Raw genomic sequence first — 26,210 nt, forward strand, 5'->3', positions numbered from 1 at the left:
AAAATACTTCAATACAAACACAGCATGCAAACTCAATAAATGTTTATTAAAAACCATTACATTTCAACCAAGTCTTATAATTAATAAAATACATTTTTACAAACACTGTTGACATGAAAGCTTCAAGCTAAAAGTAGGATTGTGGCTTCAAAGAATTTAACATCATTTCTGACAGAAGACAAAAGAAAAATGTGCTTTGTGGACTCATGGTGTACTGACTGAATAAGATTAAGATTCACTGCATTAAGTGAATAAGATTCACTGCATTCAGAAGGCATTTTTAAATAAAGTGCAAGTACATAAGTGCGTGTTTCTTCATGGAAGGTGAAGCCATGATCGTGGTGCAGCTAGCACACTACCTACTCCACCAGCTGATCTGTAGGGGCAAAAGGGCAGTTTTAATGTTTTGCTGATATTTTTACTGCTGTACACAAATAAGCATTTGAGTTCTAATCACTTACAGCGTAACTGAAATACAGAAATACACGAGTTCAATTATGTTTATTCAAATAATTTAAATATCGGTAAGTCTCAACATCATGTGATTTTTGGAAACATTTCCATTACTGCAGTAACATCCTAGCCTTAAATAAATACATACAGTTTTGAAAGCAAATAAAATGTATGTATGGTTTGCATTGTTTGAAAAACAGTACGCCTGTCCTTGCAGTCTTTCCTTAAAGTCACAAATGCCTTTAGCTGATATTTTTATCTGGTGTTTTTTTGCTAGATGCTTTGGGTTTCGTCTTTGTATCCCACTGCTATAATGAATCACCAACTTATTTCCATGTCATAAATATGTATGGAGTCCTTCCATGCGACACTACACATATAACAGCCCATAATCACAGGTAAAGTCATGCAGGCATTCCTCTCAAACACCCCAAGCTTTGTGATGCAGTGTGCATACAAAAATCTTATGCAAATTTAACAATGCCCTATTCTATAACGTTCTAGTTTTTAAATTAAGAATTACAAAATAATATAGCAACCAACGACATGTTATTCAAGGATTAATAGGAATGGGAAAACAGAGTCTTACCTGGAGTCTGTTGACACAGTGTCCTCACTGATCTGGGTTTTTAACAATATCAGCCTCTTCAGGTCCTGTACAAAAGCAGAAGTGAATCAGGCCCGGTGAATCAGGCCCGGTGAATCAGGCCCGGTGAATCAGGCCCGGTGAATCAGGCCCGGTGAATGAGGCCCGGTGAATCAGGCCCGGTGAATCAGGCCCGGTGAATCAGGCCCGGTGAATCAGGCCCGGTGAATGAGGCCCGGTGAATCAGGCCCGGTGAATCAGGCCCGGTGAATCAGGCCAGGTGTCTCCTGGGAGAATCGCCCCAGGGGCATCACAGTTACACAGGGCTGCTGGCAGTACACTTAGGTCTCTCTCAGGAGGAGGAGTTGATAAGAAATGTACTCAAGTTGTTATTCAACCTTCCAGCAGCATTTCACAGTGTTCTCGGTAATTAAAGGGCATTAATTTAAAACACGAACCTCAGAAGCTGTGGGCGACTGGCAGTTGTGCAGCTCTCTAATGCGTTTGTCAAGCTCTGTGTACTTTATCAGCTTTTCATCACTCTGCCGAGGCTTCTCTTTCTTAAGAAGATCCAGTCCGGATGAGAAAAAGTGCATGTTTATCAGTAAAAAAACCTCACTAGATGGGAAGATGATGACATCACCATCTTTAGGAGTATTAAGAAAACAGGAAACAGTTTCAGTGTTGTAACCTTTGCTGCATGGACGTTGCTGTGGCAACAGCATCTGCTCTGGCCTCCTCCTCTTCATTCAACCGACAGAGCAGCTCCTTCTTGTTGAGGAGCAGAGCCTCGTTCTCCATCTGCACCATCTTCACCATGTCACTCTCCTGGAGAGAAACACCCTCAACCTCAGTATCTTCACCACGTCACTCTCCTGGAGAGAGACCCCCCTGAATATCAATATCTCAGTATCTTCACCACGTCACTCTCCTGGAGAGAAACACTCCTGAACCTCAGTATCTGAGTATCCTCAGATGCCCTTTACCTTCTGAAGACGCTTGGTGAGGATCTTCAGCTCCCTCTGCTGTTTTCTTTGGCCTTGCAGTCTCTCCCTGTGCCGTAGCTCCCTGTCGTACTGCTTGCTAGAAACACCTTGAATCAGTTTAGAAATGGAGAAGGAATAAGTACTTTTCTACGCATTTTTAAAATGGCAGCATGAAATCAGCAAGCGTACTGATTTCAACTGGAGAACGCGTACATATGATGGTTATGCGTCTGTCTACCTTATCTGAAAGGACAAGTTAACATTGGCTTCCTGGAGCTGCGTGTGGACTTTCTCATAGTCCTGCTGGCTGAGGATCAGTTTCTCCTTCTGATTAGTAATGAAATGAATTTTGATTTGAAAGTAATGAATTTTACTAAAAATGAAACAGAGTGCTTTCTTAGAACAGCCTTCATGCTTTGTCTTGTGTATGACACGACTGTAAGATGTGGTTTTATGTGGTGGGTTAGTGGTCATGTGGTGGGTTAGTGGTCATGTATGGAGACTGCAGGGTTAGGGTTAGACTAACCTAACCCTGGCCCTAATCATGCAGGGGGCCTGTGTGAGAGAATCACCTCGGTTATCTCTTTGTTCTCCAGGTCTTGGACCTGTTGAGCAAGCTCCGCCTTGGCCTGACTCAGCTGAGCGTTATTGGTCAGCAGTGACTCCACCTTCATCCGCAGCTCCTCCTCCCTCACTGCTAAGCGCTTCCTGTATGACATGAAGAAGCAAAAAAAAGCCTTCAGAGAGGGTGGAGCCTATCACACATCACCTTGCTAATATTGTAGAGCCTAGTCACTTTGATCTGAACCGCAGTAACAAATTCCTTATGTTTCTTACAACTATATCATAAATCATATTTCTCTACTGTAATTGTCCGTGGAGTGCACTAGTCTGTGGAGTGCACTAGTCGAGTGGCTAGCAGCTTTCAGTACCACTGCTGTTGGGAGTTCTCCACTTGACTCTTCAAGGTGGACATCTCAGCCACCATGTCCCTAAGCTCCTGCTCCAGGTTGCTACTCTGGGTGCTGCGAGTTTCCTCTGCATTTAGCTGCTGGGTGCTGCTCTACAGCAGCTGCTCAACGGGTTGATTCTGTAGCACAACCAAAAGACACAGCCAGGTGTAAAGGTCAGGTGTAAAGGTCAGGTGTAAGGCTCTCTCACCACAGAGTCCACCTGCTTGTGCTGGAACAGGTACTGGTCCTGCTCCTGAGGCTGGCACGTCTGCAGGTCTTGCTGGGAGAACTGGAGCCCTGCAGACTGGGAGCCTTCATTCTCCACCTGCTGCTTCACTGTGGTCTGGCCCTCCGCAGGCTCAGCAGACACCTGCGACAGTGCTGGAGTGAGCTTCGGCTACAGGGGGCCCAGGTGTTTCCATGGCCCGTGCTCACCTGTATCAGGGCCTTGGCCTGGTCCGCCTTGGCCTGCTCGGCCAGGTGCTGTTTGGCCTACTCTTTCTCTTGGTGAAGTGTGGTTTTGACCCAGTCCAGTTTAGTGGTCAGAGACTCCAGCTAAGGATGTCACAAGGCCAGAGGATTAGTCGAAGAGCGTAGCTAAGAGTCAAAGAGTTCCACAAACATCAGAGCGACTCGTCTCCCCTCCATACCAGCTGCAGGTGCTGTGCACACTTCCTGTCCTGTCTCTGAGAATTCTCAACACTGACTTCATCAATTTTTTCCAGGAGATCGATCTGTGAATGCACAGAAGACAGCATGTTGCTTTGATCATCTGGTAGACCTATACTACCCTCACCAGGATTACAACCATCTAACCCTCACCCTAACCCTCTGGTGACTCTCACCTGCTCCTGAAGGTGCTGGGTTTCAGCCTCATGGTCGCTATCTTTTTGCTCCCGCAGTTCCTGCAGCTGCAGGGTAAGGTCTTCCACCACTTCCCTCCTCTTCACACTCCTCCACTGCTTTCTTCCTCTGCAGCGTCTCCTGCTCAAACCGAGCCTGAAGATTCAGAACAAGCCGTCTCAGGTCCTGCAGGCCACCGAGCTTCTCCTACATCTCCTCGCGGCACCTACAGAATCAGTCGCACACATCACTGTTTAACCAACCGATTCGTCAGTTATTACAACCACTGACAACACTGAAAGTGAGTAAAAATCAAGTGCCCACCTCTTATGGTGCTTTCTTCCTCTTAACTTTCGATGAAGAAGTCGTGCTGAGGACCTGATTCTAAAAGATTTTCGAATTTGTGTTGAGGACCTAGAGATTCCAGGACTGTGAGGGCGGTTTGTTTAACCTTTGACAGTTTCTGAGTAAATGCCTCGGTAACTTCATCTCTGTCACTGTCTTCAATCTAATGATTCAATGAAGATTGAAAAACTTTGTATTATGATGTTATGAATAATATTAATAATAATTTAATTGCATATAATGTATTGCATGAAAACATAATTCCATAATTTTTTCTTCCACAAGATCATTCAATGTCCATTTATTAAACTTTTATGAAATTACTTCCTCAAAGTTCCACACATTTTTATAACACTAGATGTTTAACTCATCTCTTCATAGCAGCTCAAGGAACTGCAAGCAATCTGTGTTCATTCTGTGAACAGTGGTCTTCAGCCTCCAGAGACCCCCTCATCACCTGCTGCGCCTTGATGTGTTCAGCCACATCTGTAGGAAGAACAGTTTCTCTCTTTGTCTGAAATACTGAGCAACTGTTTCTAATTACAAACCAATTAATCATGTACATTTAATTTGGCTGAGGATAGAAAAAATGTGAGAGTGCATTACCACGGCGTTTCCTGTCCTTCATTTCCTGTCTAAGCTGCTCAAATTCTAGCTGAGCAGCCTGGAGCTCTGACTCTGAAAAACATAGAAACACAGACGTTATGAAAGGACACACCTACGTTAGACATGTACGCATGGATGCTCTCTCTCTCTCTCTCTCTCTCTCTCTCTCTCTCTCTCTCTCTCACACACACACACACACACACTACATTGGGCCAGTATAATTTCATTTCCTCCCATCCCTGCTCCTTATTTGCAGAGGAGGAAGTGGACAGCACCTCCAACCGTTTGTGGATGAGATCAGGCCATCCCTGCCCAGACACCCAGACACCCACCGTAGGCTCTGAGGGCCGAGCTCCTCAGTGAGGCGGTGGATCTCCCCGTGGGCCATGTCCAGCCTGGAGGTCGCCCCAGCCACATCCTTCTCCAGACACTTCCATTTCCATTGAGATTCTCCTCAACCGACCGCCTGCTCGCCTTACACAGGGCAGAAGAAGGCATGTTCAGAGGCAGCTCAGGGCAGTGCCAGAGCACAACTGACTCGTGAACCTAACAGCAACACGCACGCTGTAGCCGTTTCAATCCCACGTGAGCATGCATGCTGCATCATCCGTCGGGCTGCTGTGCTCAGAGGGTTAGAAGGTTAGTTAGTCAGAAGGAAGAGCAGGCCAGGTTGCTGGTGAAATACAGAAAGGTTGCTGGTTTTCTCAGCCAGGAAGGGGGAAACAGGCACACATCGGCATTTCTTCCTATCAAACTATAATAAAGCATTAGCAGTGTAGGTCTGCGGCACTGCTCTGAGCCCCAGGAGTCTCTTCTACAGACTCTGCCTTTGTGGGTTTCTCTGGGCCAAACTGCATTTTAACATCAAATAAAGAACCATAACAAAATCAAACCACACTGTGTGCCCTTACTTGGTCTGGGTTTTCTTCAGAACTCTGCAGTATGGTCTTCTGAAAACCGTTTGGCTGCAGTGTCTTCGTGGTGCCATCATTGAAGTCCTGAAGTTTCTTCTGGAGAGAAGACCTCTCTAGCAGCAGGTAAGTAACCTGCTCGCTCAGGCTGCAGGAGACGACATCCGCCAGGTGCGCCTGGAGCAACATCTCTGCTATCTCACTTTCTTGGGCCTTTGTGCACACAGAGAGAGCTGATGAGAAGATGGAGTCTGGACTTCATTGGAAGAGAAGTCATGCAGAATGTCACATGTGTCATTGTGAAGAGCTTGGAGACCTTGCAGCAGTTTGAACTGGTTCAGTCTGTTGAGGACACTTCATTATCCTGTTGCAAGTCTAGAGACGCTTAGTCCGGAGTCTCGAATAGACTCTGAATGTTTTCAACATACTGTGCTATCTGTGAGAAACACATAAAACGTGCATTGGATACAGAAATCTGTTCCCACGTGATCTTAAAAAATTACCACATCCTCATTACTCATTTCGCTAATTCAGGGTCGCTCGAAACCACACTCACGTTTCCAGGGGCGGTTTGTTCATTAGGGCGATTGGGCGACGCACCACGAAAGAATGAAAAGGAAGTTTTTTTCTCTCACATTCTATCACGTATCTAATTAGCTACGTCTGTTCTGGACAGCGTCTCTTGCCTCTGAATGCCATTGTCCAATCAGCGTTGAGGTGCATTCCCTGTAGTACCGCCCCTTTTGGGGCGATTTAGGGGGAAGTGCCATTCTGTCGTCGTAATAATCAAGATAAACTATGCTGTCCTTTATTAATTTTATTAAACTTTATTTAATTAATGGTAAATCTGGCCTCTCTCCATGTTTAAAGTTGTTTGTGAGGGCAAATTGAGAGATGACAATCTCAGTTAAATGTTCAGTCATTGTAGAGTTTTAACCAAGATTATATTTACAAGATATATTGGTGCACAAATACTGTACAGTATATAATGTAAGGAGAAATATATATTTATGATTATATTTTCAATGGTTAAGTCACTTTTTTATTTACCCACTGAAATGGTCACCTTGGATGTCATCATATCAATTGCCCCCCTGAGATATTTGTCAGAGGCCGCCACTGTCTGCGCCGCGTGATGAACGCGCAGGTCCAGTATGTTCCGAGTGAGCGCTCTCGCGCGTGTGTCCTTCCAAGCCCAGACGCCCAGAGCTGGAGCGTCCACAGACCCTCACCAAGCGCTGCTCCATCTCACCCAACCACTCCATCGCCTGAAGATATACAGGCGCAGCTTAGGTAGAGACCTTCATCCCTGATTTTGTAACTACCTTGCGTGCTAGATTCCGTTTAAATTAGGTAAAACAATGAGTGTAATATATAAATAACTAAGTTACCAAAACCGCTAACGTACAGTTTTAAACAGGTACCAAAGTTCAGAGACGCTCTTACGAAGACTCGCCTTTTGACAGCATGTTAAACAAACGGGACACGAGCGAGAGGGACGGACGGCATGAGGACCACGCGGACAGCTGTTCAGCGATCTAGCCTGTCAACCAGGATTTCATAATCAATCCACTCTGACTTCAGAAGTAGACAAAACCGCTAAACCGCATAGCGATCGTCAATCAAACAAAAACAAACTAGCATATAGGGCTAGCTTTGAAGTGAATAAATAAAATCCATCGTATCCTGACCATATCGATCGTCTTCGTTAAGCTTAGTGACCTCTGTAGTCTGTACCGTTTACCTCTGTACCGTTAATATTCAACAAAAATAACTCAATTTTCTTTAACTTATCACATTTTATTATAATTGAGTATGAATTCACAGCCGGTCCTTTGCATGCTGGGTGGTCTGTAATTTTATCTAACAGATCTCACACTAAGCATTAGTGTAATTGCTCACGTCTGACCACTTAAATGCACAGCAGACCTGTGCAAATTCTATTTCTATCACCATTTTGCATTCACTGATTTTAAATTAGTTAAAGGAAACGGATGCAAAAGTTCAAAAACACTATCACAACACCTCACAACTATTTAACTATTCTCCTCTGAAGTTTTTTTTGTCCTTCAGCTTTTAAAAATTCCATTTCAAAGTCTTAACATCCGATGCTGACCGCGTGTGGTTCTCTGGTTTTAGGCAATCCTGTCACTGACATATTTTCAGTTTTTTTAAATCAAGCCTAAAGTGTAGTGGAAGGCAGTTTGACGTAAATGGGCGTTTGGGGCTCTCCATACAAGCCAAGCCTCCATGTCTGTCCCTGACCCCTCCCAAGAGGGAGTGGAGAGAACTGGCAAAACGGAGAGGGCGAGCAGACCGAGGACTGGGGGGAGTGAGACCAAGACTGTTGTTTTCTGGAACTTCGTACTACTCACAAGGTAAAGTATTGCTTGTCTCTTTGTGTCATAATCTTACCCTAATACTAAACACAGCAAAACACCACACAACAAAACACTCTCGGTTTGAGATGGGTGCCTTCATGGGTCTGAGCACAAGTGTACGTCTGTTTCACACTGGTGAACACACTAGACCAGCAGTGAAAACACAAGAGAGGTTCCTGTGCCCAGCGTCCTGACACAGAACCCACATCTGAGGAGTGTTTCAGCTCCCAACAGGAAGAAGTGTAATCTGAAGTTTAGGTCTGCATGAATTAACTGGACTTTATTTATAATTCATTTACAATAGCAGTGACTTCATTATGTTTCATTATGTTCACAACATTTTCTTGAATGTTGCTGTAGTTGAGCATGTAAAATGTGTGGATTTGGCAACAACACGGTCCATTCACACTGGTCAATGCAAACGTGGTTCTGCTGTGTGAATATGAAGACCAGTCTGCTTTCAAATTACAGAATTAACACAGGATTGAAAGAAACGCCACTGAGCAGAGCAGTGCCTTCCATCCTGGAGCAGGTTGTGGGTATACAGGACTGATCCTGGAAAATATTAGTGCAGATACACTTCCACACAACTGTGGACGCTGCAAGCATCTCCTCACTGGTGACACAGTACGTGTGGAATTTGAGGGCTGGGTTCCTGGACACACACCGAACTTCCCCACTTCAGAGCCGCCTTCTGCAGCCAAGATCAACAGGACCAAGTGCCACTCTGAATGGGGTTTATTGTAAAGTCTTAGGGATATAGGATGCTACTGTTCTTTGGTTCCATTAAAAATATTTTCATCTTTCCACATGTAGCTAACCAAGATGGGTTCCCAGATTACCCAGCAGCCCACTCTTGCATCTTTTGGGTTGCTAAGATAGAGAATCTTTTGTTTGGATGATGTTTTGTATCTAGTCAGATGAAACAGCTAAAACCGAGGAAGTGAAACTTTATAGATATGATGACAGTGTAACAGTATTCTAGTGCAGATCGTTACTGGATTTGTCATACACAAAAGAGATGGAAGTGAAACTGGGAAATGACTGAAGTATTTTAATGGCAGTTGAAGCCTTCTGTGTCTCTAGTGCTGGATTCAGTTTGAGTGCATGAACAAAGTGGATAATGCCTGGTATGTAATTACTGCACATGGCCCTAGCTGGAGATCAAAGGGGCAGACAACATGTTGTTTATACAGTTTTCTGTTTGCCTCAGAGGCAGTTTCAAGCAGACCGTGGTGCTCCCCTCTTCCTCCCCCCACTCCTCTCTTCCTCCCCCACTCCCCTCTTCCTCCCACCCACTCCCCTCTTCCTCCACCCACTCCCCTCTTCCCCCCCCCACTCCCCTCTTCCTCCCCCTCACTCCCCTCTTCCTCCCCCCACTCCCCTCTTCCTTCCCTCACTCCTCTCTTCCTCCCCCACTCCCCTCTTCCTCCCACCCACTCCCCTCTTCCTCCCCCCACTCCCCTCTTCCTCCCCCTCACTCCCCTCTTCCTCCCCCCACTCCCCTCTTCCTCCCCCCCACTCCTCTCTTCCTCCCCCCCACTCCCCTCTCCCTCCCCCCACTCCCCTCTTCCTCCCCCACTCCCCTCTCCCCCCCCACTCCCCTCTTCCTCCCCCCCACTCCCCTCTTCCTCCCCCCACTCCCCTCTCCCTCCCCCCCACTCCCCTCTCCCTCCCCCTCACTCCCCTCTCCCTCCCCCCCACTCCCCTCTTCCTCCCCCCCACTCCCCTCTCCCTCCCCCTCACCCCCCTCTTCCTCCCCCCACTCCCTTCTCCCTCCCCCCCACTCCCCTCTTCCTCCCCCCCACTCCCCTCTCCCTCCCCCTCACTCCCCTCTTCCTCCCCCTCACTCCCCTCTCCCTCCCCCCCACTCCCCTCTCCCTCCCCCCCACTCCCCTCTCCCTCCCCCTCACTCCCCTCTTCCTCCCCCCCACTCCCCTCTCCCTCCCTCACTCCCCTCTTCCTCTCCTCTGGGAGTCAATAAGAGAAGGAACAGGGATGAAGATGTGGAGGGTCGACCTGCTCAGAGGCCCCTTTTACCTGCAGGACGATGTTAAGTCTAGTTAACGGCATCTAACACTGTGGTATTTTCTGCCCACAGGACGGAGTCGGATGGCTTTCACTGGGGTGTTTACAATGGCTTTCATGCTGATGTTAGCAACACTTCTGCATTTGGTAGCCCTGGCCATGCTGTTCATTGCCACCATGGAGAAGGTGTGACAGTCTTGGTCCGTGACGTCTGGTGTCAGCACTTATCCTGGAGGTGTGCAGTGTCAGATACGTAATACAGATCTGTCTGTGTTTCAGTCGTGGTGGATGTGGGGTGAGGTGGAGAACACAGACCTCTGGCATAAATGCATGTACGACAACACCACAGACACATGGCTGTGCACCTCTGCCACAGAGAACGGTAAAAACCTTTTAATCCACCCACTTTAATGCACTCTACACTCCTGTGAGCTCACACCTACAGGTGAACTGCACTTACAGGTAACTGGCACGAACGAGTGAGTGTGCCTGAGGCTGGCCCATGTGTGTGTGTGTGTGTGTGTGTGTGTGTACACCTGAGGCTGGCCCGTGAGTGTGTGTGTGTGTACCTGAGGCTGGCCCGTGAGTGTGTGTGTACCTGAGGCTGGCCCGTGAGTGTGTGTGTACCTGAGGCTGGCCCGTGAGTGTGTGTGTGTGTACCTGAGGCTGGCCCGTGAGTGTGTGTGTGTGTGTGTACCTGAGGCTGGCCTGTGTGTGTGTGTGTGTGTGTGTGTGTGTGTGTGTACCTGAGGCTGGCCCGTGTGTGTGTGTGTGTGTGTGTGTGTGTGTGTACCTGAGGCTGGCCCGTGTGTGTGTGTGTGTGTGTGTACCTGAGGCTGGCCCGTGTGTGTGTGTGTGTGTGTGTACCTGAGGCTGGCCCATGTGTGTGTGTGTGTGTGTGTGTGTACCTGAGGCTGGCCCGTGTGTGTGTGCGCCTGAGGCTGGCCCGTAAGTGAGTGTATGTGTATATGTGTGTACCTGAGGCTGGCCCGTGAATGAGTGAATGTGTGTGTGTGTACGTATCTGAGGCTGGCCCGTGTGTGTGTTTCTGTGTGTGTGTGTTTGTACCCGAGACTGGCCCGTGTGTGTGTGTGTGTGCGCGTGCGTGCGTGCTTGTACCTGAGGCTGGCCCGTGTGTGTGTGAGTGAGTGTGTGTGTGTGTGTACCTGAGGCTGGCCCGTGTGTGATGGAGTGCTTGTGTCTCCTACAGAGTGGCTGCATTCGGTCCAGGCGTTCATGGTGGTGGCTGTGATCCTCTCCACCATCTCCTTGCTCGTGTTCCTCTGTGAGCTCTTCACCATGTCCAATAAAGGTCTCTTCTGCTTCACGGGCCTCTGCCAGATCTTCGCAGGTATAAATAGTCTTCCCACACCCTTTTCTTCTCCAATCCAGACTGAATACTTTCTCTCAAAACTAGGCACGATTAATGTTCTCATAAACCAGCTGAATAAATTAGAATGTAATTGGATGTCAGGTCTATGAGGATGTGTTTTCATTGACTATACAGTGCTTTACTGTTTATTGTGCTGTGAATAATATTTTGAGTTGGCATTCAGAATGCGTTCGATTATCAATCCAGATCTAATCTCACTATACTTTGCTGAATGATAAAACAAATGGAAAACGATCACCAGTGTACCACAGTGCCTCCATGTGGCCATCGGGGCTATAGCCTTTGTCTCAGCTTCACTCTCGTCTCTCAGGTCTGGCCGTGTTTGCAGCTGTGCTCATATACAGCTTCCAGAGGAAGGAGATCCTTCAGGACCCCCGTGAGCTCTCCTTGGGCCGCTTCGGATACTGCTTCGTCCTGGCCTGGGTGTGTGTGCCGCTGCTGCTCAGCCTCGGGGTGTTCCACGTCCACCTGCGCAAGAGGGCGTAGCCCACACCTGCAATCATGTTCAGGGCCCTATTGGCAGTTCCCTCACCAAACCATAAAGCTTAATTAATCATAGCTTTGTATGGGTGCTAATCTAATCCTAATTTCTGGTTTTTGACAAGGCGCACCAATGGCAGAATGTTTGCAGATGTTATTATTACCAGAGGTGGACGTTCCAGGTTCAGAAAGTCCTCACCAAGATTTTGCTCAGGCTTCCTGGATTGTGTTGATCACTAATTTTACCTGGATTGCACTAATTAGAAAATCCAGCAAGCTTGAGTAAAATCCTGGTGAGGACTTTTACTTTCTGAACCTGGAATGCCCACCTCTTATTATTACAGAGCAATACAGAGTATTGCTTCAGTCAGTTAACCAGTCCCTGTTTCCAAGCTGCTTACTGCCCCCTGATGGTCAGGGGCTGAATTGCTGTCTCTCTGAGATAAAAGAGCCTGTTGTTCAGGCTGAGGGTTGTGTTCACTTCTTTTTGATTTGCTACTACTAAACTTTTTTAGATGTTAAACATACGAGAAGCATAAAGCAGAAATAGCTGTTTCCTGTAAAGTAGAAAAGAGAATCCTTCATCAATTTCTTTTGTTTCATTTTCTCTTAAATGTATAAAAAACAGCATACAGTCCTGAAGCAGTAGGACACTCACACTGGGCTTATGGCTCAATATGGCTTAGTTTATGTACACAGCATACAGTTGATATATGGAAATAATACAGAATTACCATAAACAAGAATTTAGTAGAAAATGTATTGTACAATAACTATTGTACATTGTGTACCTGTTATTTTGCTATTCCTATTTTTTGGATAAAAAGTTTGTTGCATGAACAGGCATGGGAAACGATGTGAATCTTTCTTAAATGCCTTATGTGAATCTATAATTGCTCCACCATGCCAGGTACACAGTGATTGTGCATAGGCAGTGTAAAGGAAAGCCTCTAATGACAGTCATTCAGCCACAAGCCCGAAGGCAGGGTGCCCTCGTTGGAAATGCCAGTCAGTCCTGATTTGTACAATCCTGCAAACACACAGCAAGTGTTGTATCATGACTCAGACAGAGAGGGGTGTTCAGGACACTGAGAGACAGCTGCTCAGAATGCACTACCGCACTTGTTATTTACACAATAACAAATACATTTTAACGTTAGTCAAGGTTTTCGAAGACAAAACTGCAGGCGAGGCCTGAATGACGAGCTCCACTGTCAGTATAATCTAGTCCAGCAAACATCATCTCTCTCGCTCTCTAAAGAGCTAGCTCTTCAAATCAGAATAAATCTGGTTCATTCATGGGAAAATGTGGGGTTGCTTCTGTGACTGACAGACAGCGGTGCCTGTGTGAGACCTGCCCTTCTGGTAGAACCAGTCACTGTGTGTATGACAGTGAAGTGGGAACGCAGACAGAAAGAGGCACATTGTATCGGCTGGAGGGAGAATGGAGAGAACACAGACGGAAATCTAATACCGGTACCGCCTCAAACACAACCGTGGAAAAAGGGGACGCAATCAACGGGGACGTCCGGGCTTCCTGCTTCTAAGGCGGGCTGGGAGGCCTGATGCTGACGGGTCACGCTGAGCATGAACTTCCACGAACACTGAAAACGCAAGTTTACGACGGGTGCTGGGAGCCAGACGGCCTGTAGCAGACGACGCAAAGAACATGTAGAAGGGGTTAAGAGGACGTTCTGAAGAGGAGGAAAGATCTGAGGGAGAAACGTGAGAAGGCTCAGTGTGGTGGAAGCCTGTCGTGATCTTTGAAGCAGACAAGGTGTTTCTGCAGCTCCTCCGTGCTCCTGCGCCGTATCTGACGTCTGCCTCTTCTCGTTGCCGTCACGCTCCTTTTCAGTGTTATTTCAAAAGTGAGCTTTGTGTCAACATATGACGTGTCATGTTTGACCAAGGCAGGGAACATTCTTAAAGTGAAACTGCTTTTGTCGCCTCTGGACCCAGACAAACCGCAGCTGACTGGCTGCGCGCGTTGTGGGACTGTGGAGCTTGTGCGGAGAGCATTTCTGTGCAGAAGCTGTAGGTGGTGGATGTTCTCCCATCCATCCTGCCTCGCTCACCACTCAGCCTTCATACATGGACCACATCAGCAGCGCTTTGCCCATGTTCCGCCTCCACGCTCACGCTCCGGCCATGATCTCCAGATCTCAGGAGAAGAGTCTGGACGAGGACGCCGTCTTCCAGCCTCTGAGCGAGTCCAGCCCTGAGCTCGTGCACTGTGAGGTGGAGCGTCAGGCTCTGGAGGGGCTGCTGAGCGCGGGGCCCGGGGCCTTCTACGCCCGGGCGTGTGGGGGCCGCCTCGGCCCATTCCTCTCGCCCGAGGAGGTGAGGCAGGTGTCCGGCTGGGTGGAGGACTACTGCAGCAGCGAGGAGACCCAGGAGGACGGCGATGGCGCGGACCAGAGCGGCTCGGCCACCCAGCCGTTCTCCGTGCGGTACTTCCCCGTGCACTCGGACATGCCGGCGCCGGAGCTGGAGTTGGGCTGGCCGGAGAAGCTCACGTGGGACGGGTCTGATCAGGCAGTGGTCTACACCAACCCCCCGGGGGAGCAGGCGCCCCACATACGAGAGGTGGTCAGGAGGATTTTGCAGGGCGCGAACACGGTAGGTGTGACTTCTGTACATGGTGAAAGTGCGAGGAATAGTGTTAGACTAAACTGAGAGGGTTATCAGCCTGCCGTTCACCTGTGTCGTGTCTGTAGTACAATGGTGTGAGAATACATCAGATTTACCACGACACCTGTGGGCTAAGACAACACTCTTTACGTTTGGGTGGAGTAGCTGATCGCTATAGTAACGGACAGACTTACGGACACCATGGTGATCAGGGACCTCCAGTGCGCTGCGTCTCGAGGTGTTCCTGTCTACATCATCCTGAACCGAAGATCTGCGCCGGATAGCTTCACCACAGACAGACTCAGACACCCGGTGAGTCACCAGCCAATCGGCCGCCGTCATTCACAAGATGTGTTCATTAAACAATTAGCTTTTTGTAAAGCTTTTCTGTTGTCCAGAATCCACATTTTCCTTTTTTTTTTTTTTTTTTTTTTTTTTTTTTTACAATTTTTGTCATAACAAGCAGTGTGCTCAATGATGCTACTGATAACATGCTTAAAGCATCAACAATGTGCTGCCCATTTATGTACAGTCAACACTTATGTACGGTCAACAATGAGGACAAAAGGATTGATCAAAGCTTTTTCAAACATTTGCCGCTGTGTTTAACTCCCGTGGCCAAGTGTAGCGAGCGTTCTTTGACTCATAGTGAAGAATTTCAGCAAAGTTAAAGTTCAGCAGGTTATGCAGCATTCATCACTATGGTCAGGACCTGCTTTGCACAGCTGAAAAGAAATGTTCTGTTCATGAACACATCAGAGTTAAGTGCTTTGGACTATAAATATCCTGAGTGCCTGAAAGAAATGACAAGCGGTTGTGAAATCTTAAAGAAGATTATACACTCTTAATTAGCCCTGATTTAACTGGTTATTCTAACTTCACTATCTCACTGCATCTACTTTTCACAGAACATAGAAGTTCGGACAGTGGGTGGGAAAGTGTTCCTCTCTCGTAGTGGGAAGATGGTGACTGGAGATCTGAAGGAGAATTTCATCCTGGTGGACCTGGAGACCGTGGTCCTGGGGAGCTACAGGTATGATTCAGTGAAAGGTCATGAGTGTGTCGGGATAAAGCCGGTGCTGACCCATAGACCTTGGTTCTCTGCTCCTGTTTCTCCAGTCTCACCTGGACGGACGCTCACCTCCACCGCCAACTCATTACCGTCCTGCGCGGCCCATCGCTGCAGGCGTTCGACCGGGAGTTCCGCATTCTTTACGCCACCTCGATGCCCGTCCCAGACGTGTGGAAGCCTGACGATGCCACAGGCATGCACCAGTTAGAAGGAGGCCACGCCCTCTACCACTCAGAGCATGTGGAACCCAACACTCACATGTCGGTGCTCTTGCAGAGCCCCCCGAGCCCCCCTGCGCCCCCTACTGACAGCCCTATAGACTGGGACACTCTGGGGGTCACCCAGTGGAACCTCGGCTTCTCAGAAGACCCTCCTCATCTGCCTGGGCTCTCTGAAGAACTGCCCATGCTCCACAGAGCAGGAGTGGAGAGGTGGATGGAGGGTGCTGGGGAGGGAGGGGACATTGGTAAACTAGGATGGAGAGAGGTGAACCGGTAAGTGATGTCATCGTGCTTGGAGTATTTATTTGCCCGTGTTTTACATGTGCTTTTAATCTGTTGGTTATGAGGAGATAAGTGAAGAATTTACAGTGGTGTGGAAAAGTGTTTGCCCCTTCTGATTTCCATTTTTGTGAATGTTTGTCACACTTGCAAAACACTTGCACAAGTGTTTTGGAACATCAAACCAACTTAAATATTACAAACACAATACAAGTAAACACAATATACAGTTTTAAATGAAGGTGTTTTTTTTAGGGAGAATAAAAAATTCAGACCTATATGGCCCTGTGTGAAAGAGTAATTGTCTCCTAAGCTGGTTGGGTCACCCTTAGCAGATACAACTGCAGCCAAGCGTTTGCGATAACTTGCAATGAGTTTGGAGGGTTTTCGAGCACGAAAAGCCTTTTTAAGGTCATGCCACAGCATCTCATTAGGACTCAGGTCAGCAGAATTCATATTTTTATTTATCCTCCAGGTCATGAAGCAGCAAAACAGCCCAGACCATCACACTAGCACAATTAATAATCCAGTCATTCTGATTATATTTTACTGTTGGTGTAATGTTCTTTTTCTGAAATGCGGTGTTACTTTTACACACATCTTCCAAAGAGTTCAACTTTTGTTTTGTCGGTCCACAGAATGTTTTTACCAAAGGTCTTGATGATCATCAAGATGTGTTCTGGAAAAATTGAGCTTTTTGGTGTACTTCACTCTTTCAGACAGGTCCTATTTAAGTGATATCTTGATTGAGAACAGGTGTGGTGATAATGTGGCCTGGGTGTGGCTAGAGACAGGTGTGATCAACTACAGTTGTTATGTTTTAACACAGGGGCAATTATTTTTTCACACAGGGGCATGTAGGTCTGGATTTTCTTCTCCTTTAATTATAAACCTCAATTTACAAACTGCATTTTGTGTTTACTTGCATTGTCTTTGACTAATATTTAAATTGGTTTGATGTTCTGAAACACTTAAGTGTGACAAACATGCGAAAAAAAAAAGGAAATCAGGAAGGAGCAAACACACTTTCACATCACTGTATGTTATTTGTCACTGTAACATCGTTTTTCTGCCACGCACACCTGAAACTGGGCCAGACTGCTTCACCATTGTGCCATTGGATTCTGATTCCTAAGACCTACACAGTCTTTTAGAAAGGGAGCCCTGTGACCACAGTACTACGCTGCTGTGTTAAACTTTGGTGTTGGTGTGCAATACATCACCATGAAGGTGACTACACAAAACATCTGGGACCCTTTTATCACACTGGTTTCCAAGTAACCTTCTGTCATGGTTCTGTTCTGATCTAGGGTTTTTCCTAGTGTGGCAGCTGAGGCCAGCCATGTGACTGATTATCAGACAATGTCGAGCCATGTGACTGATTATCAGACAATGTCCAGCCATGTGACTGATTATCAAACAATATTTACATGATCTATGGAACTCAAGTTTTCTATTAGTTTCTCTAAGTGTGGTTTAATATTTAAAAAATCTGCAAACCAAACCAATAGAAATGTAGATTCTCAAATGAAGAAAACCCAGACATAGGGACATAGACAGGCAGAGACTCAGATATGCAATAATACTGAGCAAAATACTGAGGCATGTGGGTAGATACATATGGAGATATTAAAAATAAAAATGAAATGAAGGGGAGGGTGTACATGCATGGGCCTAATAACGTTTTTTTTTTACAGAAATGTGATAAATCCAGAGAGAGCCCTGTACAAGCATCTGAGTGGAGGGACGCCGGCTGAGTGGGACGACAGGACATCCATGTTCATGAGCCGTGACCTCAGAATGGGCATGAAGCTTAGAGAGGGATCTGATCTGTTTACATACCCCCTTAGACGAGATAATCCACTGAGGATGGACACAGGTCTGGAGGACAACACGATGTCACAAAGGGAGATGCCATGGAGATATAGATCACTGAGGATGGACACAGGTCTGGAGGACAACCAGATGTCACAAAGGGAGATGCCATGGCGACATAGATCACTTAGGATGGACACAGGTTTGGAGGACAATACGATGTCACAAGGGGCGATGTCATGGCGACATAGATCACTGAGGATGGACACAGGTCTGGATGACAACACAATGTCACAAGGGGCGATGTCATGGCGACATAGATCACTGAGGATGGACACAGGTCTGGAGGACAATACGATGTCACAAGGGGCGATATCATGGCAATACAGATCACTGAGGATGGACACAGGTATGGAGGACAACACGATGTCACAAGGGGCGATGTCATGGGAACACAGATCACAGAGGATGGACACAGGTCTGGAGAACAATGCCATGTCGCATGGGGCAGTGCCATGGTTGGCCACAGCTGCAGACAACCACCAGGTCCTAAATGCATTAATGTTCTCACAACACTTTGCTTAAATGAAATGAAACATCTGGCCAAAAAGGGATGACTACATCATCATCTCTCTCTCTCTCTCTCTCTCTCTCACACACACACACACACGACACACACACACAAACACAAAATCTCTTGTCTTTACTTCCAGAAGCCCCTTGAAGATGGCTTCAGAACCTTCGGTGATATTCTGGAAAAACCCAGAACACGTGAGAGTTCCAGTGGTGTGTGGACACAGGAGGATTCAGCCATGGTCAGCAGATCCCTGCAGGACCTGCGTGACCAGAGTGATGATGCGTCACAGATGACACAGCTCACAGTACGGCAGACATGGCTTCCCCTTTGATAGCATATAGCATATATTTTATATATATTTATATATATATATATATATATATATATATATATATATATATATATATATATATATATATATATATATATATATATATATAAAATGATAGACTCATGTAAGTTTTGTAAACAAAATACAGTTCGTGCGTCGGTCACGTGCCGCTAGTTGGCGTTATTTGGCGTTGTTCAATGGGTTTTAAATAGGGGTGGGCATAGATTAATTTTTTTAATCTAGATTAATCTCACTGAAATTTTGAAATTAATCTAGATTAATCTATATTAAAATGGCTCATATGCGTGCTACCCAAGTAATGACTAAAAGTCAGTTTTTGAGATAGGTGCATTAGACCAGGGGCTCATCTCCTGTTTCCAAAATGCATCAATGACTGCTTGAGAAAGCTGTTCTACTTTGATACTTGAAGAAAAAAAACATGCTCAATAAAATGTAGGCTACTCGTGTTCAACTGTTTATTCAGTTAAACATGAATTTGTAAGCCTACATACTGTACATTAAAAGGGGTTGATAACATGTTTATTCAGCTAAACATGATATTTGAAATGTAAGCCAACATTTAGTACATTTAACCTCACGGACGTAATTTGGGGGGGACTTTTTCAAAAGCCGGTTTTGGTCCTTTGCAGTTTTAACGGTTAAAAAGAAATATTTAAATAGCTACGAATCTAGCGCTAGGACCATGCAGAAAACGACCGCTCCGAGCTCTGCTCCGGTAATGCTTTACGTTCCTAAAAATGAATTTTCCATGAAGCAAACCTGGCGACTTCGTGGCTGCATCCATGTAAACACATGTACGATTTGTAATTCACAGGTTTGAAAACTCGTTCTCGCCCCTACTGTGCAATTTGGTTAGGAATACACCCGAGCTAAACTATCAAGTTGAAAGTCATCATAGTTTGCTTACCCATTTTGACCCAGTTCCCAACCCAACTTTAAGAATAGATTAACGGCGATCATTTTTATATCGCCCGATAAGATTACGTTGTTGTATTTCGCGATCGATCGCCAGTGGAGGGCGACATATATATATGGATCAGAGGTAAATAAACTAGATTTTTTTTTTTCGCCGTGTGAAATCGGAAGTGTGGCGTGAGAGCGTGTGAAGACGGCAAAATGCGTGTGTCACACGCTCAATGCATGAGACTTGAGAACACTGATAATATATATTCAGTAGCGAATCGTGACCATTATACCTGGCCCCGTTCCCATATCCCCCCCCGGAAAAATTTGTTTCCTCTCCAAATTAACTGCAATAACTAAAAAATCGAGACGACAGTACAGCTTTAAACCGCAATAAACAATAGCATATGTACTAGATAACTTCTTAAGCAAAGTAAGGTTCCAACAAAATAAGGTTCACAGCTCCGTGTTCCTCGGGAGCGGAATATGTAAACAACGCGCATGAGGGCATCAAAGGACTGAATCGAAACTAGCTAGCGGTGGTACGCTAACGACAGCTAGCGTCGCCACAGCGGGCGGAAATGATCATACAGTTAAGCCCGCCCACTAAGAGGGAAGATATGATTGGTCAATTTTACTGTCATTTGAAACTGAATTATAACTGCCAGGCCCTCTGTAAACGAACAGTGGGCATCACAGTCCTGATAGGGGGAGACACAGGCTCACAGGCTTCCACTTAACCCCTCACCTTCCAACACAGATTGAATAGACACCGGTGAATAATTTATTTGCTTATATTTTTGTAATTGTTTAGATGTCGATTGTCAAGCTGTAAGTAGATAAAATAAAATTGGATAAATTATATTATATATATTTATGTTTTAAGAATATTTTAGAGTGCCCTGACGGTTCCCCACTGATATATACACACATATACATACATACATACATACATATATATATATATATATATATATATATATATATATATATATATATATATATATATATATATATATATATATATATGCTTTGCAGTAGTAGTTCCTCATCTGTAACTGTACCTCTCTCCTTCTCGCTGTCCCTGTTAGAGTGGCGAGCACTTCCCGCTTACGCCCGCCATAGCGCTGATCAAAAAGCGGAATGACGATATCAAAGCAGGACTCATGAGAGGTCCGAGAGCCGTAATACCACGCAATTACACGTTTGACCTGCAGAGGGAGCCGTGGAGATCATCTTCCTTCAGTGCGCAGAAGAGCGAAGAGGACAAGTGACGATATGCGAACCGGGGCGGAAAGTACCACAGTCCCCAGAGAAGACGATTTCGTAAAATGCGATTATGGAAACCTCCGTTTTTGCTCAATTTAAGGATATTTTTCTCTGGAATTTTACTGGCTCAACTGACCAAACCCGAAACTGATTGAATAATTGAATAAATATTTTTAAACTAATGTTTGGTTTTAAAATGGGTCACAGACTTTGGACTGTATAACTGTTCTGTGCCTGAGTGCATAAGACAACAGGAGACAGTTGTAACGGAAGGGTCAAAACCTCATACACCGTTATTAGAATACTAACGCGCAAAACTAAACGTTTTCCCTTTGCCTGTCGACTTTTGATTAGCGTAAAATAGCCAGTCGGCGGGAGAAGTGAGGACTGACTTATCAACACTGATCAATAGAGTGCTACCGTTTGTTCAAACTCCACTCCCTACCACCATTCAGGACAGAAAATGGAAGTCAACGCCGGACCCCTAGATTTATCTAAACCCAGTACTGCTCGTGTGAAAACAGGACTGGTGGCAACCCTAAAGAAACTTGACATACTAAAGATAAATTACTAAGTGTTGCCCCATGAGTAGGTCGTTTGTAGAATGTACACTATCGCTAACCACAGTTGAATTTTGCAAAACAATCGCTCACCACAGCTATTCTTTCACTATAGCCGAATTAACCACATAAACGCTCAATGTAAAGGAATTAACCAACAGGCAGGTAAGACAGGCACATGAAAGCAAGGTTAAGAAATAATATTTTGTCACATTCTGGAACAGAGTGTAATTAGACTTTCATGGTTTGATATGGGCTTAAATGCTGCTCTGTGTCAAGAGATCACCACCTTCCTGCTAGATTCCCAGAAGTGTTTATAATGTCATTGAACCCTTGCACATTAAATGGGATTTAAACAAGATTGCTGTCCAAATGTTCTTTCACTTCCCTAATCCGGACCACTTCCTCACAGCTCTCTGTCTTCACATCTGTTTTTTCATGTGCTCATGAACTAGTCATATTACTTCTAACTGTATACGAGCTACTTTCCCCAGTAACAGGATATAATTCATTTTGGCTAAGATCTGTCATGTATCAATGACCAGGAATTCCTACAATTCAGTGCCTTTTGCATCCCCAGTTCTGATCACTATATTTATTATGTAAAAATGCAAACAATATAAATTCTGTAAATCCTACTAAAATAGTAGGACACTTCAAAATGTTAAACATAATGCAGTTACCCCAAATACATTTTTATACCTTTAACATTGTTTTTATTTATCATACGCTAGGGGTTTTCACATGTTCCTGGAGTTTTGTTTTTGTGATGAAAATATGATGTATTCAATAGAATATTTTAGTATTTTAATATTGTTTAAACTATAGTTTATTTTCTCTATGAGTTTTTTTAATCACCAATTTTAAGAGTTTATCGCATGTCCCTAAAGTTACTGTCCACCCTGTTATGCCCAAGTACTGTCTCTTTAAATGAAGAGCTGTTCTGCATACTGACAATTTCCTGGAGATCACATACATTTTTTCAGAGGGAAAACAACTGTGAAAGGTGAGTGCCTATCTCCTCACATCAATGTCTGTTATTCACTCATTTTATCCCATCGGTCTGACATGGCCAACCACAACATGTCCACATTGTTAGGAGATATAAGAGGACAAGCAGACAGATTTAATAATTGCATAATAATCATATTAATTATTATAGTAATCATACTATTGTCTAAATTCACATTTTTTTAAATGGTTTTGCTCACACACTGGATAATAGCTAACTTTATGTCAGAGTGTCCACCCTGTTGTGGATGGACATCATAGTGTATCTATGGAAATGATCATGTGTTTTTTGTAGCTCTATTATTCAATTTAGTTCAAATATTGCTAGAAATATTGATATTATGTGTGCATCTCTTAAGTGCTACTGAGAGACAGGAAGCATTACAGAGAACATTGGGATTCTGATTCTGAATGGAGTCCACAACCGAATATCGGCTGGTGTAACGATGACCAGGTACTCTGCCTAATTCAAGAGCCTCAGAGCAAACGGTCATTCCAACTTGATAAAATCACATGGAAGAATGTAGAAGACTTGTTAGGAAACAACAAGATTTGACTTTTCCTATATAAGATTTGTTGTTTGTGATATTTTAAATCCATGTTTTTTCAGGTTTTTCATTTTAAAAGTTCTTATAATTGCTTTTGTTTACTGTTTATGCAATGTTAACAACTGCCTTTAAATACGGTTTAAAGTTTGCTAATCTTGAAATCTGCTTTAAGCAACTGAACTCAGACACACAAATCATAAAATATCTTTTTAAAATTAAAGAATAAATGAAAATCTCACTTCAAAGTTGAAAAGGGACGTGTTAGCTCTCAGCTAATGTTTTGCACATCATTTTAAAGTCTTTCAAACAGTTATGCATATATGCGTAACAGGGTGGACATTCTAGGTCAGAGATTTCATAAAAATGTTTTAAAAATGCTACAAATTATATGCCTGAGCTTGACCAAAATTAGTTTTAAAAAGCTTAACGTCAATTTCACAATAAAACATGATAAACGAATAAAAACAATGTTTAATATTCAAAAGGTTTTGAGATCCAAATGGCCCCGAAGCCCAGAAATGATATAGCACTCTTACTGTCTAGAAATTTCCCTGTGATTGTATTTACCGTTAATAGCTGCAGTTTTAACTTGAGGAGTTGCCCAATGCAAAAACGCAGCAGTACATTCAGTATTCAGTGGGAGATTTGTGTATTGAGTCACTAGCAGAACCCAGCACGTTTGTACGCTCTTTAAAATGTGAGTGTGTGGGCGAGGAGACAGGGGGCGTCTAATGTGGGTGTGCATGCATGTGACGTTTTGGAACTTACGTCTTGTGGTCTGCTATGTAACCATACACTCTCTGTGAATCAAATATTGGCCAGGCGTCAGGTTTTCAGTCTTCAGTTTGTCTACACTATACCAGAGAAGCAACTTCTGTTTGTAGCTCCGGGCGCAGACAGCCAAAGGAACATCAGAGTTGTGTGGATACGTGTGTGTGGATACGTGTGTGTGGATACGTGTGTGTGGATACACGTGTGTGGATACACGTGTGTGGATACGTGTGTGTGGATACACGTGTGTGGATACACGTGTGGTCTGAGGAGGGATGTGGCTGCTTGAGGCTGTTCTGCTCCTGCTTCCTGTCTCACTGGGGTACAAGTCTGGATGTTTAGAGTGGAGACTCGAAGCTCACAGCACTTCCGACGTCTGCTGCAAGGTCTGCCATCCAGGTATGTTCTACTGGGCTCATGTAGAGAGAGGTTCCATGGGCTTACCAGCACACCACAGACCAGCTCACACACCCAGAGGAAGAACACAGACCTGAGATAGAGATTCCCTTCAAGAAAATGTTAAGTCAAGAACGTATGAAAATTTTAAACATATCGAAATTTAAGAGCATGAATGCTGTTCATTCTAACGTAAGGTTGATGATTTCTACTTTTTATTAATCCAGTGATTTTTTTATGTGCATCATCTAACACACAAAAACAGTTTAACACTCAAACCTACAGCCCTCAATTGCTCACTTGTAAAAAGTAAAAAAAAAAGAGATAAAAATGTAAGTCGCTCTGGATAAGGGCGTCTGCCAAATGCCGTAAATGTAAATGTAAATGTAAGTGAATGAAGGGATATTACTATAACCAGAAAGACAGATATATAGACAGACAGAAGCAATTAATGTTGTTAATGTTTCTGTTAGTGCTGAAGGATTTGTTCTCCTGACCACATCCTGTATATAGACTTAGTGTCATCTCAGAAGCAGCTATTCAAAAAAAATGAACAATGACACACACACAAGGGCCTACAGTAGTGCCATACACACTGAAGGTGTGTGTGTGTGTGTGTGTGCACGGCAGGTAACCGGCTGGTGATGGAGTGTGGTCCAGACCCGACTGCCCTGTGTGAACCGTGTGCGAATGGAACGTACGTCACCACGAGCAAAGCCATGATGTGCAGAAGATGCAGTGAGTGCTCAGGTATGGAGACAGTCCCCGCCCCCAACACTGGACTCACACACATCTCACACATCAGCACCATTATAAATAATGGACATGTCCCCGCCCCCGACGCTGGACTCACACACATCTCACACATCAGCACCATTATAAATAATGGACATGTCCCCGCCCCCGACGCTGGACTCACACACATCTCACACATCAGCACCATTATAAATAATGGACATGTATCAGCTCCTCAGAGTGTGAAGAGGCCCTGCAGCGCTGAGACAGACACGCAGTGTGAGTGTGTTCAGGGCTTCCTGTGTGGGGACCCCACATGCTCCTTCTGTATCAAAGAATGTGGCAAAGGTGAAGAACCATCAAACACCAGTAAGTGAGCCACTTTTGGTAAAGGACCCAGAAACAGATGAAGCAGGTGTTGATGTTCATGACATGTTACCAAAACCTGCAGTCTGAGTGTAGTTTTCAACCTCTCTGTGATCACAGGAAACTGCCAGCCGTGTCCTCCAGGGACGTTCAATGACCAGCATCACAGCCCTTGTGTCCGATGGAGTGAGAGGTAGGGAGTGAGAGTGATGGAGTGAGAGGTAGAGAGAGCCTCCATTTCTCCTTCACATTGTCTCCCGTTTAATTCAACCCCTAACTGGTCAGAACACTCACTGGTTTCTTTCTTTTCCAGCTGCCCACGTGCGGACCAGCGAATCACAGCCCCTGGCACGGCCGTCAGCGACATCATCTGTAGCACGGAGACCACCACACTACGGAACCACACGCCCTCGCACGACTGTATGTGTCTTAACTCTGAGTATCCCCTGCACCGCCTATTAGCACCATCCACCTCTGCACCACCTACCTCTGCCACAAGAAGGACATTAATTCATGAGACACACATTCTGTGCTTACCCAGCACTGACACCATGTTCCCACGGCTCTCTGCAGCTCTGGAACTCTCTCTGGTGCCAGGCGTGGTCTGTGTCTGTCTGACAGCCTCTGTCATTCTGCCACTATTGATGGTCACAGTGTGGAAGAGAGGAGAGAAGCTGAAAGGGCCTCCAGGCCTGGAGGAAGCCCCAGCAGGTAAAAGGCAGGAGCAGATCCAGGCAGG

General features: G+C 45.2%; 4 protein-coding genes across 16 annotated transcripts in view; 3 read left to right on the top strand and 1 right to left on the bottom strand.

Annotated features, from left to right (window-relative positions):
- Window positions 1-27: 27 nt before the first annotated feature.
- On the bottom strand, window positions 28-11,369 carry LOC143514559 (uncharacterized). Of its 13 annotated transcripts, none has more exons than XM_077005996.1 (16): window positions 6,240-6,393; window positions 6,000-6,119; window positions 5,684-5,896; window positions 5,105-5,246; window positions 4,773-4,844; window positions 4,509-4,652; window positions 4,273-4,329; window positions 3,824-3,977; window positions 3,629-3,712; window positions 2,958-3,533; window positions 2,598-2,733; window positions 2,026-2,132; window positions 1,731-1,867; window positions 1,498-1,599; window positions 1,043-1,107; window positions 28-376 (listed from the first exon to the last, which is right to left on the bottom strand). In XM_077005996.1, exons 3-6 carry the CDS (start codon window positions 5,870-5,872, stop codon window positions 4,552-4,554), a joined length of 504 nt encoding a protein of 167 aa, XP_076862111.1. In that variant the 5' UTR covers window positions 5,873-5,896; window positions 6,000-6,119; window positions 6,240-6,393; the 3' UTR covers window positions 28-376; window positions 1,043-1,107; window positions 1,498-1,599; window positions 1,731-1,867; window positions 2,026-2,132; window positions 2,598-2,733; window positions 2,958-3,533; window positions 3,629-3,712; window positions 3,824-3,977; window positions 4,273-4,329; window positions 4,509-4,551. The 13 variants fall into 13 exon arrangements, with proteins under 13 accessions (XP_076862111.1, XP_076862055.1, XP_076862064.1 ...); XM_077005940.1 differs by having other exon boundaries at window positions 3,824-4,047; window positions 4,146-4,329; XM_077005949.1 differs by having other exon boundaries at window positions 2,958-3,115; window positions 3,414-3,533; window positions 3,824-4,047; window positions 4,146-4,652; window positions 6,240-6,392.
- emp3a (epithelial membrane protein 3a (MAM blood group)) lies at window positions 7,907-12,805 on the top strand. The gene is made up of 5 exons (XM_077005875.1): window positions 7,907-8,061; window positions 10,166-10,278; window positions 10,372-10,474; window positions 11,303-11,443; window positions 11,796-12,805. Exons 2-5 carry the CDS (start codon window positions 10,177-10,179, stop codon window positions 11,969-11,971), a joined length of 522 nt encoding a protein of 173 aa, XP_076861990.1. The 5' UTR covers window positions 7,907-8,061; window positions 10,166-10,176; the 3' UTR covers window positions 11,972-12,805.
- Window positions 12,806-12,846: 41 nt separating this feature from the next.
- On the top strand, window positions 12,847-22,100 carry fam83e (family with sequence similarity 83 member E). The gene is made up of 7 exons (XM_077005864.1): window positions 12,847-14,584; window positions 14,762-14,908; window positions 15,505-15,629; window positions 15,716-16,162; window positions 17,866-18,529; window positions 18,697-18,864; window positions 20,907-22,100. Exons 1-7 carry the CDS (start codon window positions 14,057-14,059, stop codon window positions 21,087-21,089), a joined length of 2,262 nt encoding a protein of 753 aa, XP_076861979.1. The 5' UTR covers window positions 12,847-14,056; the 3' UTR covers window positions 21,090-22,100.
- Window positions 22,101-22,605: 505 nt separating this feature from the next.
- The window catches only part of tnfrsf9b (tumor necrosis factor receptor superfamily, member 9b), a 4,296-nt gene continuing 691 nt past the window's right edge, over window positions 22,606-26,210 (top strand). The window contains exons 1-7 of the mRNA XM_077006011.1: window positions 22,606-22,650; window positions 23,015-24,373; window positions 25,001-25,120; window positions 25,337-25,474; window positions 25,592-25,664; window positions 25,785-25,891; window positions 26,045-26,182. Of these exons, the coding sequence (XP_076862126.1) occupies window positions 24,250-24,373; window positions 25,001-25,120; window positions 25,337-25,474; window positions 25,592-25,664; window positions 25,785-25,891; window positions 26,045-26,182 (700 nt within the window). The 5' untranslated portion in view covers window positions 22,606-22,650; window positions 23,015-24,249. The remainder of the gene's footprint in view (window positions 22,651-23,014; window positions 24,374-25,000; window positions 25,121-25,336; window positions 25,475-25,591; window positions 25,665-25,784; window positions 25,892-26,044; window positions 26,183-26,210) is intronic.

The sequence above is a fragment of the Brachyhypopomus gauderio genome, chromosome 1 (genome assembly GCF_052324685.1).
Source record: "Brachyhypopomus gauderio isolate BG-103 chromosome 1, BGAUD_0.2, whole genome shotgun sequence".
NCBI lineage: Eukaryota > Metazoa > Chordata > Actinopteri > Gymnotiformes > Hypopomidae > Brachyhypopomus > Brachyhypopomus gauderio.

Excerpts from the sequence above, each read along its gene's own strand:
- fam83e (XM_077005864.1), top strand. The coding sequence starts at position 14,057 with ATGGACCACATCAGCAGCGCTTTGCCCATGTTCCGCCTCCACGCTCAC. Across the intron at positions 18,530-18,696 it reads CAGCTGCAGACAACCACCAG|AAGCCCCTTGAAGATGGCTT; the intron begins GTCCTAAATGCA and ends CTTTACTTCCAG. Across the intron at positions 18,865-20,906 it reads CACAGATGACACAGCTCACA|AGTGGCGAGCACTTCCCGCT; the intron begins GTACGGCAGACA and ends TGTCCCTGTTAG.
- emp3a (XM_077005875.1), top strand. The coding sequence starts at position 10,177 with ATGGCTTTCACTGGGGTGTTTACAATGGCTTTCATGCTGATGTTAGCA. Across the intron at positions 10,279-10,371 it reads TCATTGCCACCATGGAGAAG|TCGTGGTGGATGTGGGGTGA; the intron begins GTGTGACAGTCT and ends TCTGTGTTTCAG. Across the intron at positions 10,475-11,302 it reads CACCTCTGCCACAGAGAACG|AGTGGCTGCATTCGGTCCAG; the intron begins GTAAAAACCTTT and ends TGTCTCCTACAG.
- LOC143514559 (XM_077005904.1), bottom strand. The coding sequence starts at position 5,872 with ATGTTGCTCCAGGCGCACCTGGCGGATGTCGTCTCCTGCAGCCTGAGC. Across the intron at positions 5,247-5,683 it reads CTGAAGAAAACCCAGACCAA|GCGAGCAGGCGGTCGGTTGA; the intron begins GTAAGGGCACAC and ends GCCCTGTGTAAG. Across the intron at positions 4,845-5,104 it reads CTCGGCCCTCAGAGCCTACG|AGTCAGAGCTCCAGGCTGCT; the intron begins GTGGGTGTCTGG and ends TATGTTTTTCAG.